The sequence below is a fragment of the Mustela nivalis genome (assembly GCF_964662115.1).
Source record: "Mustela nivalis genome assembly, chromosome: 12".
NCBI classification, from domain to species: Eukaryota; Metazoa; Chordata; class Mammalia; order Carnivora; family Mustelidae; genus Mustela; species Mustela nivalis.
In genome coordinates, this window is record NC_139031.1 from 73,577,404 (window position 1) to 73,587,781 (window position 10,378).

The following is a 10,378-nucleotide window of genomic DNA, read 5'->3' on the forward strand; positions in this document are numbered from 1 at the left end:
AGAAGGTTCCCTCAAAGGCCCACCAGTGGTCACCAAGCCCCTACCCATGCACAAAGCTCTCAATCAGCTTTTTAGGGTCTCTTAAAAATGAACGACTAGTGATTGTCAGATATTTGAAGAAAGCCTCTCAAATGAGAATCAAAAAGCAGAATGAGCAAAAACAGGATTGGTGACACCCAACACTAAGCAAACCAGAAAGGGAAAGCCACTAAATAACAAGGGAAATAATTTTCTAATTAAAAGTTTAGTCCAGGGTGCCTGGGTGGCTCAGTGGGTTAAAGCCTCTGCCTTCGGTTCAGGTCATGATCCCAGGGTCCTGGGATAGAGCCCCGCATCGGGCTTTCTGCTCCGCGGGGAGCCTGCTTTCTCCTCTCTCTCTCTGCCTGCCTCTCTGCCTACTTGTGATCTCTGCTGTCAAATAAATAAACAAAATCATTTAAAAAAAAAGTTTAACCCAGAGCTCACCAGATCCAATTAATGGGAGTTCCAGAAAGAGAGGGCAAAGAAAGGAGGAGAAAACTATCTAAGAAAAGGTATTTTGAAAATTTCCTAGAATAGAATAACATGTTTTAAACTTAAAAGAATCTACTGTATATTCAGAGAAATAAAATGAAAAAAATCTATACACTAAGGGACATCAAGAAATTCAGAAGGGGGGGGCGCTTGGGTGGCTCAGCAGGTTAAAGCCTCTGCCTTCGGCTCAGGTCACGATCCCAGGGTCCTGGAATCGAGCCCCGCATCGGGCTCTCTGCTCCGCGGGGAGCCTGCTTTCTCCTCTCTCTCTCTGCCTGCCTCTCTGACTACTTGTGATCTCTGTCTGTCAAATAAATAAATAAAATCTTAAAAAAAAAAAATTCAGAATGGTAGAGATAGAGAAAAAAGTTTTCAAATACAGCCAGAGTGTAAAAAAAACAAGTCACATATAAAGGACCAAACAGAATGGCATCTCAGGAGGAACATCTCAGGAGAAACAAACAGTACCTTCAAAACTCTTAAGAAAAATCATTTCCAACCCAGAATATTTTATTCTCAGCCAGAAAATCAAGTATGAGGGTAGAATAAAATTTAAGGTCTTACATTCTTTCCTTCCCAGAAACTCTTTGTCTCAAGTAGCTACTGAAGATGTACTTCACAAAAATAAGTAAAAAGAGGAAGAAATAGACAGCCAGGAACCAGGGAATCCAACACAGGAGAGAGAGGTAAAAAGAACTGCCAGAGATGGGGGAAGGAAAGCTCCAAGCTAACAGTTGTCCAGCCCACTCAAGGAAAGTGAACACTAACTGAAGCAAGAAGGCAGAGGGCCTCAGGAGGGATGTCTCCAAGAAATGAAACCAAGAGAATAGCTCATGTATATAATGTACAGGTACATATCTATATACTTGTACATAACATATGTATATATATAAATAATTTTTTATATGTTTCATATATATATAAAGTATATAATGTAGTCAGGGATTTTCAGTACTGAAGTATTTGAGAGTAAATTATTTACAGATACAAAGCAAAGTAGGCAAAGGAAAAATAAGCAAAACAAAACAAAGAATGCCATAAAAAGGCATTCAAAGTAAAATGAATAGTTCTCTTGTGAATAGCTGCCTAGTAAGAAACCCTAGATGGTCAGGTAAATTAACTCAGGTACATACAGATTTAAATCAGCTGAAACCTGGAATTAAATCAGGTGAATACTAATTTAATCCCAAATGGTGATTTTGTACAACTATATTGAAAGAATAAAAAGGAAAATGTGGATATGTTGGATTGCCTATATGTTGGGTGTGAAGAGGGGGAAGGTTAAAGGTATGAAAGAGCTAAATCACATCTTCTTAGAAACAAATTTATAATATCCACAACTAAAAAAAACCTAACTACTCTTTGTTTAATAGTAAGTTTATTTTAAGTTTAAAGTAAGTTTAAAGTAAACTTTAAATCTGGAGGTAAACAATACCAAAAAGAAGATAAAATATTTGACAGAGAGAGTGGGATTTGGGTGGGAAGTAGAGCGTAAGGCAGAGGCCTACTACTTTTTATTATAAACCTAATAGTAGTATCTGGCTTTTTAAACTAAGGAAAAATTAACTTGAGAGATACAACAAAGTTCTGGACATTTTTAAATGCCTTTTTTGTTGTTGTTTGTTTTTTTAAGAGAGTGAACGAGAGCGGGTGGAGGTGGAGGGGCAGAGGGAGGGCGAGGGGGACAGAGAGAGAATCTTAAGCCGGCTCCATGCCCAGCTCAGAGCCCAACAGAGGGCTCAGTGTCAAGATCCTGAGATCCTGACCTCAGCCAAAATCAAGAGCTGGACACTCAACTGACTAAGGCACAGGCGCTCCAAGTTCTGGACATTTTAAGGATACTTTAATTATCATGAGCCTAAAGGAAAAAACAGTAAGAACTTCATCAACTTCTAATACTTTCAGTTGTCTAAGTTGTTAATAATATTAATATTTACTAGATCACAAACATACCTGCTTCAAGGTATTTTTTTAATGATTCTTCAAGGGAAGGAACAGGCAGAGATGGAAGAGAATCCTGGTACTGAAAAGTTCGCTCTTCAGTTGATTTAGCCAACTGATTTTCCATGATGCAATCAAAACAGGAAAACTAAAGGAAAAAAAGCCCTGATAGTTTAAATCTCATAAATACTCTTATATATGCTAGTTACAGTTCACTAAATCATTATTTAGGGATCACAGTATATCCAGAATTTGGTCCTAGTCCTTAAGGAATTCAGAAACTTGTCAGAGAAAATCAATTGGAAAAAAAAAAGTACAGACTCCAATTGCTGGAATTCAAGGATTCATCAGTAGAACTAGTATAATTTTGACTTATTTTTTTTTTAAAGATTTTATTTATTTATTTGACAGAGAGAGATCACAGTAGGAGAGAGGAAGGGAAGAGATCACAGAGAGAGGAAGGGAAGCAGGCCCCCTGCTGAGCAGAGAGCCCAATGTGGGACTCGATCCCAGGACCCTGAGATCATGACCTGAGCCGAAGGCAGCGGCTTAACCCACTGAGCCACCCAGTCGCCCCTAATTTTGACTTATTGAGCACCCACTATTTGCCAAGTAGTACAACAGGTGTGATAGAAGATAAATATGTAATCTTCCTAGTATCTCTGCCTTTCTGCATTCCCCTCCATTTTATGTATGAAGAAACCAAAATCCACATCTCTTTCATTAAAATCTTTGCCCTACATTAAACCTGAGATTGTGAGCAAACTCCCTGTAGGTATAAATGGGTAGGTAGAATTCAGATGTGTAGCAAAGTATGATGAGTGGAAAGAAAGAAGTCTCTAAAGTATGAAGAACAGAATAAGACTCAACCAGCTGTAGGATATCACAGAACACATAAATCATGACAAGTTCCTATAGCCTACTTATGCAGATGGTTTGAGGTCTACACGAACAGCTTCAAGTATCCCAAAGCAATCTTAAACATTTATCACAAATTAATTTTCCTCAAAGAACCCAAACTAACCCAAAATGTGAATGTATACAAATGTTAAATGGAAAATGAGATTTCTCAAAGAAGTCTTTAAAAAATAAGTTATATGATAGCAATTGAGAAATCAAGGATCTTTTGCAGGAATTACCTGCCTTTCAAATGCCACTTTTTAAATTACAATAGCAAAGCCATACAAAATATTCCACTCATAGAAGGTTACAGAAAAAAACATCATCAAAAGCAAGGGTGTGGCAAAAAAAAAAAAAAGCAAGGGTGTGACAGACCGTTATCAGTCGATATAAATTTTCCCCTTTTTGTCTTAACAGAATCTTGAGTTCTAAATGGGTATAAAGCCACACAGCTTTCATTCCTACCATGCCTTAGAGCTCAGTATGACTTTGTAATGTGTCTCCTCTGGGTCATGCCCCTATTAAGGACTAACTACACTTACTCTCTCTATGCTTTCTCTCCTCACTGCCTAACAAGTAGGACCAACCAAAGCAGCACCATGGAACTGTTTATGGAAGCCATGTATTGAGGTTGTCAGAATCTTCCTACTAGCCCTACACTCCTCCCAATAGATGTATGAAAAAACACTTTTATTCATGTCATTGTTCTGGTAAGAGTGTAACCTACACCACTGAAAGAATGATACAATCCGGGGTACCTGGGTGGCTCAGTGGCTTAAGCCTCTGCCTTTGGCTCAGGTCATGATTTTAGAGTCCTGGGATCAAGCCCCAAGACTGGCTCTCTGCTCAGTGGGAGCCTGCTTCTCCCTCTCTCTATCTGCCTCTCTGCCTACTTGCGATATCTCCCTCTGTCAAATAAATAAAATCTTTTTTTTTTAAAGATTTTATTTATTTATTTGACAAAGGTCACAAGTAGTTGGAGAGGCAGGCAGAGAGAGAGAGAGAGAGGGAAGCAGGCTCCCCGCTGAGCAGAGAGCCCGATGCGGGACTCGATCTCGATCCCAGGACCCTGAGATCATGACCCGAGCCGAAGACAGCGGCTTAACCACTGAGCCACCCAGGCGCCCAAATAAAAATCTTAAAAAAAAAAAAAAAGATATAATCCAAAAATAAGGTACAACAAAGATCTCATAATTCCTCAGCTTCTTCCCATATAGTGACTTTGGCTGCACTTTATTTTGACCACGCATAAATATAAATTTTAGACCAAATGGAAATATAGGTAGATACCAACTCCACTGCTCTCTAGCCATGAGCCCCTGGACAACTAACTTTAACTGAATTTCCTTATCTGTAAAGAGGATAATCATAATCAGAAAGAGATGTTATTAGGATTATTTTAAAATGCCTACCAAAAAAATTATAAAAATAACGTAATCTAGTTGAGACAACCAAACTATGCTAGGCAAAATTTCTGGGAATGGCTCCCACGATTCCACCCTTATACTCCCCAGAACCTGTGAATATAAGATCATCACTTCCACGCTTGTGATCGTGTAATCTTACACAACACAGTTAACCTTAAATAGATTACCCAGGTGGGTCTAATCACTGGACCCCTGAGGAGCAGAATGCTTTCTCCAGAAGCTGGCTGCAGGTAAGTGAGGGAGATTAAAAGCAAGAAAAGGACTGAAGGTACTCTCTGGCTATCAAGATACAGGTGGTCTTATGGAACTGAAAAAAACCCCAGCTGGAACCCAGGGAGGAAATGGGAACCTCAGCTGTAAAAATGCGTGAACATTAATCCTGCCAACAACCTTAATTAGCCTAGAGCTGGCTTCTTTCCCAGAGTCTCCAGTCAAGGACCAAGAACTACAGAAAACTTTATTTCATCTTTGTGATATCCTTAGCGGAATATCCAACTAACCCTAGCTGGACCTCCAATCTATAGAAACTGTGAGAAAACCAATTTGTGATATTTATTTTGAACTGTTAAGCTTGTGATAAGTTGTTGTCAGCAGTAAGAATCTAATACACATATACAGAAAAAGATACCCTATTCCTTGTGTACCTCCCTGCTACTTAATAGACCCTAGAAAACTCATACCGAGACTACCAATCCCATACCAGTCTTAACTCACCAAAAGGTACACTGAAAATAGAAACTACCAAATTTGTTCAGGAAGGATTATTCTGAATTCTCTACCACGAAGATTAAATAATTCCACAAGAACCACAAACGCCTTAAGACAATGATGTCACTGGAACTAATTTACAGTAGGCTTCCTGGAGCAATTAAATGCAAAGCATGTAAATAAAATGGTAAACAGAAGCAGGAAGGTAAGGAAACAAACATAGTGTCACATACCGGTACACTAAGATGAATTGCTTAGGACTGCCAGGAGCCTGCGGCACCGATCCTGTTTCGAGAATACAGGGGTTAAACGAACTAGGCTGGTGACTGTAAGCAGGAAAAAGTATTTTTATATTTGGGAGATGTTTTTAGCAAAAACTGGTGAACGAACGTGGAAGGCAAAAATTCTGGAAACTGGGAAGCCCCAAGACTTAAACTGTTGGGAATCCGAGCAAACGCGCAAAAAAGTTCATCTGCTAAACGCTGGCTCGCAAGGACTACAGGAGTCAGCAGGTTTGCGAGGATCATCACACTCTCATTACACAAAGGGTCTCAGGGGAAGGAGTTCGTTCAAAGCTCGACTGGAGAAAACAGGGCACGCAGAGCGCGACGAGAGCTCAGCCTCCGCCCACCCCACCAGGAGCAGCTCTGCACACTCAACGAGGCCAAGTGAGAGCAATGCGAGTTAGCGGCACTGTGGACAGCCCGGCGACCCAACCTCAGGGCTAAGTTTCCGACCCCCGCAAGCAAGATAGATAGATGCCGGCCAACACCACGCTCCCGCAGAGTCCCGGCACTTCCGCCGTTCTACTTTTATACAGCTCTCTTCGAAGCAACCTAACTTTCCCTCACGATCCCCAAGGGCTGAGGGAGAGAGACAGCGCTGTCCCGTCAGGCCTGCAGATCTCACCGCTTGCGCTTCGCCTACTCCGCCGGAGCCCACAGCCGCCACTGCCCGCTCCTCCGCCGCCGCTGAGGAGCGAGAATTGGACGGAAAGCCGAGAGGGTCCCGCCCCGCGGTCACCGGGGAACGAGGACTGGACGGAAAGCCGCGAGGGTCCCGCCCCGCGGTCACCGGGGAACGAGGATTGGATGGAAAGCCGCGAGGGTCCCGCCCCGTACTTGAAGCCGGGGATGAGCCGGGCCTGCGCTCGGGTAGGACCTAGCCCCGCTTCGCGCGGGCGTCTTCCTTATAGAGGTCTGTCCTAGACTGCGCGCCGGCGAAAGGCTGCCCCGCCGCGGGAGGAACGGCCCCAAGCCCTGCGGCATCGCAGTTAACCACTTGGTGCAGGTGGAGCACAATGTCGGGTCAGGAGGCTCGGGTCCGGTAGTGCTCCATCCACGCAGGTACCCTTAATCCTCTGGGACCGATTCAGGAACTAGTGGCTTAGACTCGTTTTCACCCACTTTGTGCAAGACTCGGCGCCCTGTTGCCCTTCCTCTTCTAGCCCCAGCTCCGGCTTACGAGCCGCTCCTCCTCCTTACCAGTGAGACTCTTTGCAACCGGCGAGCTAGAAGTTAGACCAATGCCTCTGAAAGGAATCCTGTTCCCTGGCAAGAGAGCAGTGACCGCAAAGATCTCTACTTTCTTTCCCTTTACCCAACTGAGACTGAAGGTAGCCCAACGTAGATAATGGCCCAGACACTCCGCAGCATCCCTACCTTCCCTACCCTTCTGCCCTTCTTCTTGGTCCCAGGGTCCGTGAAGCCCCAAGGGATGCTCACAGTACAAGCTTGGGCCTGATCTGATGTCTTGTCCTATTGTGCCCCCAAAATGGGAGTTTTTAACCAAAGTGGAGCTCGACAAGTTCAAGAGGATCATGTTGTAATTAACTAAAAATTACATTTACTAAAAATTAACATTTCACAGGCTAGTCCATTATACATTTAACTTTTGAAACAAAAGATACTGTTTCAGTTTTCGTTTTAAATACATTGTTCCTTTTTGGGGGGAAGAAAAGACCAAGAGTTTGCACTGGCTCTGAACCAGATATCAATGATAAAGAACCGGCTTTCAGATAAACATGTCTTTACATTAAACATGTCAAACCAGTCATTTATCTGTCTTCCTAAATCCCTTCTAGTTAAATCTAACCTGAACAGAATTGAAGCCATGAATAAGTGGATATTCACTTAGTGTGAACAGTCCTTGAGTTTTCTATGGAACAATTAACGTGTTTAATTACAGTGCAGCTCCAACCCATGCTGGAAGTATTGCATAATATAGGACCACACACCTTTCTAATAAAAGTTCTGAATTCTGAGATGTACCAGGCCAAAAAGGCTTCAGATACGGAATTGTAAATTGCTTGTAGTAGTTACCTCCGAAGCTGTGATAAGAACATTTCTCAAAGTATGTAAATGTGTGTTCTGGATAATGTTGAAATTGGCTTACAAGGTAGTATTCTTAAACAGTAATTTTTAAAAACTGCTCAAAAGCCTTCATTCTACTTTTTGCTTCTTCCTAGTGAGTTTTGGCACCTCTTAAAAAGTTTGTGCATGTTTAATGGCTGTTGGTGATATAGAACTTACCTTTGCTGTCTTCTCCTACTCCTGATATGAATTTAAAGGGAAGCAAATTATTTCTGTAAAGATTCCTGTATTCTTGGAAGGAGGAAAAAATGTGGACTGAATGAAAATGACAGGAACAGACTTGAGTATGCAGGGCAAAAACAATGTAATCTTTTAAAATATGTTATATTGATAAGTGCATGCACCCATAAACCTAAAAAGCATGTAAGTGATTTTTCTTTAAAAATGCATAATATGGGGCACCTGGGTGGCTCAGTGAGTTAAAGCCTCAGCCTTTGGCTCAGGTCATGATCCCAGGGTCCTGCAATGGAGCCCCCATCAGGCTCCCTGCTCAGCGGGGAGCCTGCTTCCTCCTCTCTCTCTCTCTCTCTCTCTCTCTCTGCCTGCCTCTCTGCCTACTTGTGATCTCTGTCTGTCAAATAAATAAATAAAATCTTAAAAAAAAAAAACACAAACACAAACCCAAGGAGTTTCTATTTAAAAATGCATAATATATATTTTTAATGGCAGATTCCAAATTATGTTCTGTTCAGGTTAAATTTGAACTACCTTGCACTTCCTAGGATGATGTGGGTGATACTAGCTAATAAGGAAGGTGTTTCAGGCACATGAAGTACGCTGATAACAAGAAGCTATCCCAAGATTAAGAATCAATTGTGGGGCGCCTGGGTGGCTCAGAGGGTTAAGCCTCTGCCTTCAGCTCAGGTCATGATCCCAGGGTCCTGGGATCGAGTCCCGCATCGGGCTCTCTGCTCAGCAGCGAGCCTGCTTCCTCCTCTCTCTCTCTCTGCCTGCCTATCTGCCTGCTTGTGATCTCTGTCTGTCAAATAAATAAAATCTTTATAAAAAAAAAAAAAAGAAAAAAAAAGAATCAATTGTGAATCAAAATATTTTTCTGGAGAAACGCTTTAAGTACAACAAGTGGTGATAATAAGTTTTTTTAAGTTGCCATAAAAGAGCTTTCATTTTTAGTCCTATATAGCTCTTTCTCACTATACTACAAATAGAAAAAGCCCTTATGGACAAGTCTAGATGAGTTCCATAATAAAAATACAAAACTACTAGAAGTTTGCATTTCCACTGCACATCAAACTTCTCATTAACTCTAATGAGATAGGGAAACTGAAGGGACTCCATTTTAGAAAGTCTCCAGCCCTGGTATTTTTCTGTTAGGCCCCATTTACTCATATTCTGTATTTCATCTTGCATCTGAGTAAACCAAAGAAGCTATGTTCCCACTCCAGGGGGGAAACAAAACAGTTGATCACTCTCTGAGTTTTGTCCTAGGTCCCCACACACCTGAGAACATCTTGAGAACAAACCACGGTGGACACTGGGGCCAGTAGCCCCTCCAGTGATTTATGGAATTATACTTGTTCACCAGACAGTCACCTTCATTGAGACCCTAATCTGGATTCCTTTTTTTTTCTTTTGATAGTTTTATTGTTTTATTAACACAAATATGATGTGCACATAAGCTGTCTGTCTATTCATTTTCCTTGCTGCACAACCTGGCATTGAGATTGGTGGCTGAGGCAGCCATCCAGGCTGCTCTTTCCAAATGGCTTTGCGGTTCTTGGAGGTGACATTCAGAGAAATCTCTGCACACTAAGACTTTTTGCACATCAGCAGCACTTCAAGCTCCTTGACATTGTGGACTAGGAACTTCTAGAAGCCACTGGGCAATGTGTGCTTTGTTTTCTTCTTTCTCCTGTAGTCATGGTTGAGTATCAAGATCTGGCCCTTGAGTCTTCTATGTACTCTGTCATCAGTGCCTCTGTGTTTCTGCCAATTATGCTTAATTTCGACATATCGGTCTGACTGCTGCTGGCTGAACTTCTAGGTTCTCTATTTAATGAATTTGGCCTTCACCAGAGGTCTGAGGGCAGTCACAATGCCCAGTAATGGATGGCTGCCATGTCCACAGGCAGTGCTGGGGAAGAGAGACTAACCTGGATTTTCGAAAGAACCCCATACCTTGGAACCCTTTCCAGTATAAATCCTAATCTCAAGCAGTGGAGAAATCCCATTCTTCTCCTTTTCTGAGCCTCCCAGGCACTCCATCTTCTATGCTATATGCTATCACTTACGCTATTCATTAAACTCTGCTCTCACATCTTCCTGGCTTGTGTTTGATTTCTATCCTGCAGGAAGCCACGGGCCCTCTTGGTTTTTCCTGTGGGACCCCATTTGTGTTCTCAGACATGGTTTGCCTAGATCACTAAGAAGTAATGAAGTAATATATAAATAGCTCTAATCTAATGCGATAGATCTTTATTTCATTCCAATGTGTAAAATGAACATATTGAAGAAATAATTATGTGATCTCTTCTTATTTTTAATGGGGAGGACAGTAAA

General features: G+C 41.9%; 1 protein-coding gene across 4 annotated transcripts in view; it reads right to left on the reverse strand.

The window, feature by feature from the left end:
* CROT (carnitine O-octanoyltransferase) overlaps positions 1-6,489 on the reverse strand; it is a 47,751-nt gene extending 41,262 nt beyond the window's left edge. For 3 of the 4 annotated variants that reach the window (XM_082692381.1, XM_082692379.1, XM_082692382.1), the window contains exons 1-3: positions 6,399-6,489; positions 5,723-5,774; positions 2,467-2,602 (exon numbers count right to left, since the gene is read on the reverse strand). In XM_082692381.1, the coding sequence (XP_082548507.1) occupies positions 2,467-2,581 (115 nt within the window). In that variant the 5' untranslated portion in view covers positions 2,582-2,602; positions 5,723-5,774; positions 6,399-6,489. Of the gene's footprint in view, positions 1-2,466; positions 2,603-5,722; positions 5,816-6,398 lie in introns of all 4 variants that reach the window. The other variant, XM_082692380.1, reaches the window with a different exon arrangement.
* Positions 6,490-10,378: the final 3,889 nt, after the last annotated feature.